General features: G+C 38.2%; 1 protein-coding gene across 1 annotated transcript; it reads left to right on the plus strand.

Moving 5' to 3' along the window:
- The first annotated feature begins 2,468 nt into the window (after positions 1-2,468).
- LOC127449913 (telomerase RNA component interacting RNase-like) lies at positions 2,469-7,205 on the plus strand. The gene is made up of 3 exons (XM_051713542.1): positions 2,469-3,180; positions 3,354-3,431; positions 6,800-7,205. The coding sequence occupies exons 1-3, from the start codon at positions 2,890-2,892 to the stop codon at positions 6,905-6,907; spliced, it is 477 nt and encodes a 158-aa protein (XP_051569502.1). The 5' UTR covers positions 2,469-2,889; the 3' UTR covers positions 6,908-7,205.
- Positions 7,206-9,631: the final 2,426 nt, after the last annotated feature.

Consider the following 9,631-nt stretch of genomic DNA (forward strand, 5'->3'; position numbering starts at 1 on the left):
GAAAAATTAGTTTTGTTTGGGGCATTTAATTTTTTTTGTTTATTTTTAATTCCAAGAAGACACAACAGAACAAAACACAAACTCCAATCTGTCAACAATAATAATAAACAAATAGTACAAATCTATTGCAACTTAAACTAGTAAGTATATCTGTTGTACTGAGCAGTTTCCGAAGCCTTGACTGTTTAGACTGTTGGCAGAATGATGATTATATAATTATAGTAAACTTCAGTTATAGAGCACTTTTCAAAGTACTTTTTTTAAAAGCGAGCAATAAAATGTATACAAATAATAATGTTTGCTGACAAATATTGATAAATATGAGTGTTGTGTGTAATGCATTACTAAGTAATTAAATTACTGTAATTAAATTACTTTTTCATTGAAAAAAGTAAAGTAAGGGATTACTTACAATAGTGAATTTAAAATCGAAATTGAATGTCTAATGTTAAAATACATGTTTTCTAATTGAACGCCGCACCCTTAAATTCTTTGGCCGGTTCATGAATAATTAATTAGATTTTATTTGATTTATTTGAAAGATTTAAAAGAACAGTTTCATGTCTATCCTTGTATTTTTCATCTGATCAGGGTTTCAGAAAGTAATTAGTAATTCAATTACTTTTCAGACAGAGTAATTAGTACAGTAATCTAAATACTCTGTAGAAGATGTAATCAGTAGTTAGTAACTAATTACTTTCTTAGAGTAACTTACCCAACACTGAACTTATTACATTGTAGATGTAATTAGTAGTTAGTAACTAATTACTTTTTTAGAGTAACTTACCCAACACTAATCTCATTATATTGTAGAAGATGTAATTAGTAGTTAGTAACTAATTACTTTTTTAGAGTAACTTACCCAACACTAATCTCATTACACTGTTGATGTAATTAGTAGTTAGTAACTAATTACTTTTTTAGAGTAACTTACCCAACACTGAACTTATTACACTGTAGAAGATGTAATTAGTAGTTAGTAACTAATTACTTTTTTAGAGTAACTCACCCAACACTAATCTAATTACACTGTAGATGTAGTTAGTAGTTAGTAACTAATTACTTTTTTAAAGTAACTTACTCAACACTAATCTCATTACACTGTAGATGTAATTAGTAGTTAGTAACTAATTACTTTTTTTAGAGTAACTTACTCAACACTGGTAAATATTCAGAGTTAGGACCGTTGGGCTGCAAATATGATCATCTCATAATTGTTCAATTGGACTTAAACTTTTCTTTTTCTTTTTTTCTCGGTGGCTCAAAGATTCAAATCATCCGTTGAGCAGCATTCAAATCTCAAAGACATTTTTGGTCTTAATGGAGACATTTCAACACTGAAAACATAATCTTTTAAATCTTTTTTAAATTACTATATACAAAACACACAGAAATCCGCCCCTATCAGTCTCTATAAAATTAGTTTCTAAATGCCTCATCCAGTAACCACAAACGACTGTGATTGTTCTATCATGACCAGCGCTGAGAAAAGTGACAGATATCATGTGACAGCATCCTGTATGTGCTGCTTTTGCAGCGGTCTGGACAATAAATTACACCTGAATAATGACACTGACAAACTTTGATAGACATTAACCCTTGTGCGTCAATTAAAAAAAGTTACTCAGAGGTCCTTAGAGGACAAAAATTTCTGCGCCAAAAAACTGCCATAATAATATTAAATATTAATATTATTTTCCACTTTCAATTAGTTAATTTTTTTTAACCAATATCAGTCCTGATCATAACTACCAAATATTCATTCATTTTCAGGATTTTAACCCTTTAAATGCCAGTTTGTCTACATAATGCTACTGTTGTTTTTTTACACACACATTTTTCAATACATACATACAAAACACACTCTGACATCCGTACACAACACACACTACACAATTTTAGCTGCATCATTCATTCAATTGGCCTGCAGTGCTCTATAATACAGCAAACAGAGAATAGGGGAAAAGCTTGTATTTGCTCCATAGGCTAAACATGAGGAAAAAATGGCGCCATCTGGTGGAAAATATTAAAAATGTAAATTTTGAAGTCAGGGCTCAGTACTGAAAGCATAATATCATAGAATTCATGATTTTATGCTTTAATGGCACTGGGATCAAATACTGCAGTTTTAATGGGTTTCAATGGGGACATTTTTGTCCTGAAGGTCCTGAGTGTAACTATTTTGTGTACACAGTGTATTATAGATGTATTATAGGAACTGAGGTTGAAATATCAAAATTACCCCAAAAATACACACCTTTGGCAACATTTTGCCAAAATGATGTCCCGAAGGTCGAACAAGGGTTCAGTTAACCATACACAATAAAGACTAAAATTCGAGACGTTTTATTTATGAATTTTGTAACACCAGTTACACGCGCCTCGCTGTTCTACTCAATTATTTCTATTTTAAGCCGCTGCAATTCTTCCTCCGGCCAGCAGGCGGCAGCGGCGCGTCACTCAAACACACGAACTCTCACTGCAGATGAAATTCAACATGGCCTGAGCGACGTTAAAACAAAACAAGCCTTGGCGGAAAAAACTCGCAATTGACGAAGATTTTCGGCCGATTTAATCCACAATCCGCCTGATTTTACATTATATTCAAATACGGACTCACGGCGCGATTAACCGCGCTGTCTGTGTGTGTATTCGAGGCAGAGTTTTTGTTTAATCGGGAAACGCCGCGACACTTCATGACGATTATACAACAAAAACTTTATTTTCACCACTATTCGTTTAAATTGATTTAAAATCTTTATTAAACGTGCGAAAGACTATATTGGCGTTGTACTGCAAAATCAGCTTAAATCGCTCCGAAAATAACTGTCAAATTTAATTGAAAGGATTTATTTAATATTTAATAAAGAATAAAACTCCAAGGATAAAATGGATAAAAAGCAGCATAAATCCGACAAACAGTATCATCATCGTCGTCGTCGTCATCACCACCAGACCTCCAGCAGCAGCAGCAGCGGGGAGTCCGGCGGCAGCAGCCCGGCTCACGGTGCGCCCAAGGCGGCCAACGCCTTCGCCAACGACGGCAGCTTCATGGAGATGTTCAAGAAGAAGATGGAGGAGGAGGAGCGGAGGAAGAGAGAGACTGAGGAAGAGGAGAAGAGTCCTGAACAGGCAGGACAGGCGCCACAGGACAAGAAGCCCTTTAACGTGACCAGCTTTGTAAGAATGGCAGTTGTGGGCCAGTGACAGATCATTAACATTAGTGTAACACTAACACACATACACACAAACACATGAATACACAACAGTAGATTTGTGTGCAGAGGGTCTGTTCGGGTCCTGGCCGCTTCTCAAAGCCCGTGTAACGCTGTGAGTGTGTTCCCTTAACTCAGGTGGGCAAGAGGAGAGGAGGTGCCCGGTTGGCTCTCAAGACAGGAATGGTGGCCAAGAAACAGAAACTGGACTCCGAGGTGAGACACCTGTATATTTACATGTAATCACATAGTAACAAAGTACAAATACGCCATTTGAATACATGTAATCCTACGTTACTCAAGTAAATATTTCGACAGCGAGGCTGTGAGGATTAGACTCCAGAAAATCAGATGTGATCTAGGAGCTTTATACCGTCCGTGCCAAAGATTGCGCTAGTGTGAATAAGGTCTTATTATAAGGCGGTGATAGTGATGTCCGATTCCTGAATGAATCATTCAAGTTGAATCTTTTGAATCGGTCAAAAAGATCAATAAAAAAACCGGGCTGAATGATGCGTTTCGCGAATCATTAATCTGAATCGAAATCACAAGGGAAGCTCTCAGTGAGCGCGTTTACATGCGCAACGATATGCCGATGACTCCCAAATATTAGCATGTTTAAAAAATCCGACAATGTGCACATTTACATGCACGTTCTTATGCCGATTATGCTTTATAAGCTGACAACGCATGTGGTCATATGAACGCAATAAACGACGCTCCTTTATCGGTGCAAGGTCATAAACGACTTAAGAATAAACTGGACGCCTTTTGCCCATTGCGCTGATTTCGTGTTGCATGAAAACACCTTAACTGGTGTTCTTGCCAGTTTATCCAATGCGCGCACATGTTGAGCGCACGCCTCTTCACGGTTTGACGTCAAAAGCAGAGAATAGCGCGATCATTTCGAATGTCACGTAAACGCGATTTCTTGCTTTTGTCAGATATTTTTGAATTAGCTGATTTTAGAGCGTAATCAGTGCATTGGTGTGCATGGAAATTCGCTCAATGCATGAAATCAGCGTTTGCGGGGGGCATGGGTAGCTCAGTGGTAAAAGACGCTGGCTACCACCCCTGGAGTTCGTTAATTCGAATCTAGGGCATGCTGAGTGACTCCAGCCAGGTCTCCTAAGCAACCAAATTGGCCCAGTTGCTAGGGAGGGTAGAGTCACATGGGGTAACCTCCTCGTGGTCGCTATAATGTGGTTTGTTCTCGGTGGGGCGCGTGGTGAGTTGAGCGTGGTTGCCGCGATGGATGGCGTGAAGCCTCCACACGCGCTATGTCTCCATGGCAACACGCTCAACAAGCCACGTGATAAGATGCGCGGGTTGACGGTCTCAGACACGGAGGCAACTGGGACTCGTCCTCCGCCACCCGGACTGAGGCGAATCACTACGCCGCCACGAGGACTTAAAAAGCACATTGGGAATTGGGCATTCCAGATTGGGGGAAAAATAAACAACAACAAAAAAAATCAGCGTTTACGTGACATTTGAAATGATCGCGCTATTCTCTGCTTCTGACGTCAAACCGTGAAGAGGCGTGCGCTCAACATGTGCGCGCATTGGATAAACTGGTAAGAACGTTGGTTAAGGTGTTAGCATGCACTGCGAAATCGTCTTACGCCGTTTATATGACCACACACACATTGTCGGCTTATTAAGCATAATCGGTGTAAGAACGTGCATTGATAGCATTAAACGGGGTGAGAATAAACCGATCGAGACGGGTAGATTTTTGCCTATTACATTAACTGGCGTTCTTACCGGCTTATCCAATGTGCACGTGTTGTGCGCATGCCACAAAAGCACAGAATAACCTATTATTCAAATAAGCTGATTTTAGGAGTTTTTTTACATTTTGTTGTATGTAAAATCCACATATTTTCAGCTATATCTGGCAACAAAAGGCTATTTAGCTTTAATCCAATTGTTTATTTTGCACCAGGTGGCCACCGGAGTAGTAAAATCACTCATTAAGTTGATATTTAAAGGTACTATATGTAATATATTTACTGTACTAAATCATAAAATGACCATAATATGTCATTAGAGAATTAGGAACATGCTAAGTGGAAATACTGGCTTCTCCAATAACAATACTACAGCCAGTATATTCTACTTTGAATTTTCCATTCCGGGCCGGAATTTCTGTTTGTGTTTTGGCCTGTGTGATCCCGCCCACTGCCCACTCACCAGTAGTATTTCGACACCGCCGGGTTGCCAGATTTGAACAAGTTTGCAGTCAAACAACACTGCGTACTGCAGCCATGGAAGCCAGCAAACGAACTGGATCAGAGATAACAGATTCCACCCGACCTAAAAAGCCTCACCATCCGTCTAAAAACCACCATGACCAGAGGCGTAGTAAAACAAGGATAAATACTGCAGATGCCTTTGAAAGATGGAAACAGCTTAAAGTACAGAAATCCTTTAAAACGGATGCTGAGTTGGCTAATTTGCATGTCCTCATTCTGGCAACCCGCATGAGCTTCGAGTCTGGGGCGGGACAGACAACTCTCCAATAGTTTGAATTTGGACTGCAGTACCCATTTCAAACGCTTGTTGTCAATCTTACATACAGCACCTTTATGTAATTTTCTTTGATTTTACTTTTATTCACAGCAAGTATGACAATTATAGGTACTTCATACAGCACTAAAGGACAGATTTTCCTATGATACAGATTCATTAAAGGAATATTCCGGATTAAATACAAGTTTCACTCAGTCAACATCATTTGTGGCATAATGTCGATTACCACAAAAATGTAATTCGACTCGTCCCTCCTTAACATTAAAAAAAAGCAAAAATCTGGGTTCCAGTGAGGCACTTACAATGGAAGTGAATGGGGGCCAAACTGTAAATGTTAAAATACTCACTGTTTCAAAAGTATAGCCACAAGACATAAACAGTGTGTGTGTAAACATGATTTTACTGTGATTAAATCACGTAATAACCTTTCCTGGGTAGTTATATGCAATTTTACAACATCGTTGCCATGATGACGCTATGCGGTAAACCCTAAAGCGACTGTAAAATGATGATTTAAACAACTTCACAGCTGAAATAATACATGAGTTTTAACAGAAATATTAATGTAAGTGCTTTTATAAAATGATAGGCTTCACATTTCTGACTTTAAACCCTCCCAAAATTGGCCCCATTCACTTTCTATTGTAAGTGCCTCACTGGAACCTCCATTTTTGCCTCTTCATTTTTAAGTAGGGATGAGTCAGTTACATTTTTGTGGTAATCAACATTATGCAACAAATACTGTTGATTGAGCGTAACTTTTGTTGAATATTACTTTAAGTACCGTACTCTCCTTAGAAGATAGCAGAGTAGCATGTGTTAGTTTGCGGTTCTGAACAAAGCTCATCTTTGTTTATTGTGTGGTCATATGTAAATGAGTTCATGATGTCATAGTTGAGCAGATCTGCAGTTTAGCATCAATGAATGATGTTTTTGTCTGGGGAGGGAGTTTTGAGTTTCTACATGTATATTTGATATATCTTGTAGTTGTATGCGTTCTGTTCATCAAAGGCATTTTATTATGTTTTGTGTGTGTGTTGATGATGTAGGTGGAGGCAGGTAAAGGAGATGCCTGGACTAAATACATGGCAGAAGTGAAAAAGTATAAAGCTCATCAGTGTGGAGACGATGATAAAACCCGACCGCTGGTCAAATAGACTGAACTGCTTCCTGAACGCCAGCAGCTCTCCTCACTGCCACATCACTCATCATAAACATTATTTCCCATATTCTTCCTCTCTGTCCTTTTGTTTTCATTTAGAGCTGTTTCAGGGTTGAGTTTTATCTTGTGCACCATATGTGATGGTTTGTGGGATTCTCATTATTTTTAAGAGGTTATTTGCTGCATATTGTTTAGTCTAATAGGACCTTGTTGATACTTTGTATTCTAGTTGTTTGGTACTTGAATGTCACCTGATCAAAGTTAATGATGAAATTAAACTCAGTACCACACAATGTGTTCTGTCTGATGAGAACTGACTCAGATTGTGTAATGTGCACTCCAAATCAACATTAGACATTTCACAATTTAGTGCACTAGTTCGTTGTGATTTTATGTTAACATGAAAAATAATGTTATTTGCAACCCATTCTACTTAACCTGTGTGTGGCATTGGGGTCAGAAATGACCCCTTTTGAACTTTGCCTTCTTTAAAAAACATAGTTTCCTTTGTCTCAGTGGCATGAGATTTTGTGACTTTCCAAACTGGGTGTGATTCTGGTGATGTGAAAAACAAAGTACCGTTCATGATGTTTGGGGTCAAATTTGACCACACATTTGAAATGAATGGGGAAAGTCAATAAAACTTTTTTTTATTTTTTTATTTGTCAAATAAAATCAATAAATCTGCCACAATGCAGAACACACACACAGAAATGAAGGGGTGAGACTATAACAAATGAAGGGGTGAGACTGCAACAACAGAAATGAAGGGGTGAGACTAACAACACAGAAATGAAGTGGTGAGACACAGAAATGAAGTGGTGAGACTATAACAACAGAAATGAAGGGGTGAGACTAACAAAAGAAATGAAGTGGTGAGACTAACAACAGAAATGAAGTGGTGAGACTAACAGAAATGAAGGGGTGAGACTGCAACAACAGAAATGAAGGGGTGAGACTAACAACAGAAATGAAGTGGTGAGACTATAACAGAAATGAAGGGGTGAGACTAACAAAAGAAATGAAGTGGTGAGACTAACAACAGAAATGAAGTGGTGAGACTAACAGAAATGAAGGGGTGAGACTGCAACAACAGAAATGAAGGGGTGAGGCTATAAAACAGAAATGAAGTGGTGAGACTGCAACAACAGAAATGAAGGGGTGAGACTGCAACAACAAATGAAGGGTTGAGACTATAACAGAAATGAAGGGGTGAGGCTATAAAACAGAAATGAAGGGTTGAGACTGCAACAACAGAAATGAAGGGGTGAGACTAACAACAGAAATTAAGTGGTGAGACTATAACAACAGAAATGAAGGGGTGAGACTGCAAGAACACAGAAATGAAGGGGTGAGACTAACAACAGAAATGAAGTGGTGAGACTGCAAGAACACAGAAATGAAGGAGACTATAACAACACAGAAACGAAGTGGTGAGACTATAACAACACAGAAATGAAGGGGTGAGACTATAACAACAACAGAAATGAAGGGGTGAGACTAACAACAGAAATGAAGTGAGACTATAACAACAACAGAAATGAAGTGGTGAGACTAACAACAGAAATGAAGTGAGACTATAACAACAACAGAAATGAAGTGGTGAGACTAACAACAGAAATGAAGTGAGACTATAACAACAACAGAAATGAAGTGAGACTATAACAACAACAGAAATGAAGGGGTGAGACTATAACAACAGAAATGAAGGGGTGAGACTATAACAACAACAGAAATGAAGGGGTGAGACTGCAAGAACACACAGAAATGAAGGGGTGAGGCTATAAAACAGAAATGAAGGGGTGAGACTATAACAAATGAAGGGGTGAGACTGCAACAACAGAAATGAAGTGGTGAGACTATAACAACACAGAAATGAAGGGTTGAGACTGCAACAACAGAAATGAAGGGGTGAGACTGCAACAACAGAAATGAAGTGGTGAGACTGTAACAACAACAGAAATGAAGTGGTGAGACTATAACAACAACAGAAATGAAGGGGTGAGACTAACAAAAGAAATGAAGTGGTGAGATTATAACAACACAGAAATGAAGGGGTGAGACTATAACAACACACACACAAAAATGGGAGTGAGACTGCAAGAACACACACAGAAATGGAGACTGCATCAGAGCATTTTTTATAGAATTTGGCAAATAAAATCAGCCACAATGCGGAACACACACAAAAATGAAGGGGTGAGACCACAACACATCCACAGTGAACACACACTGTTGGTTTTATTGATATTTTTTATTAATTTCTTCTTATTAACTTAATGAATTATTAAATTGGGATGTTTGAAATAAGTGACTAAAATCTTACTCTTAAGTCTTGTTTTTGTAGTGACATGGCCTGACATTTATGTGGCATCACTGCAAAAACTGACACTTCAAAACACTTTTTTTCCAAAAAAAATAAAAAAATAAAAAAAAACTTTGACAAAAATACTGACTTTAATGTCTTTAATAATGTCGAAATATACACCGATCAGCCATGGTCCAAATCACTGAGATCAAATTTTTTCCCCATTCTGATGGTTGATATAAACATTAACTGAAACTCCTGACCCGTATCTGCATGATTTTATGCACTGCTGCCACACGATTGGCTGATTAGATAATCACATGGATGATTGTTGGTGCCAGATGGGCGGGTTTGAGTATTTCTGGGATTTTCACACACAACAGTCTCTAGAATTTACTCTGAATGGTGCCA

Source organism: Myxocyprinus asiaticus, chromosome 13 (assembly GCF_019703515.2).
Source record: "Myxocyprinus asiaticus isolate MX2 ecotype Aquarium Trade chromosome 13, UBuf_Myxa_2, whole genome shotgun sequence".
Lineage (NCBI taxonomy): Eukaryota > Metazoa > Chordata > Actinopteri > Cypriniformes > Catostomidae > Myxocyprinus > Myxocyprinus asiaticus.

What these genes read in the sequence shown, in the direction of transcription:
- LOC127449913 (XM_051713542.1), top strand. Translation starts at nt 2,890, where the DNA reads ATGGATAAAAAGCAGCATAAATCCGACAAACAGTATCATCATCGTCGT. An exon ending in CCTTTAACGTGACCAGCTTT is followed by an intron (nt 3,181 to 3,353) that starts GTAAGAATGGCA and finishes CCCTTAACTCAG; the next exon opens with GTGGGCAAGAGGAGAGGAGG. An exon ending in AACAGAAACTGGACTCCGAG is followed by an intron (nt 3,432 to 6,799) that starts GTGAGACACCTG and finishes TTGATGATGTAG; the next exon opens with GTGGAGGCAGGTAAAGGAGA.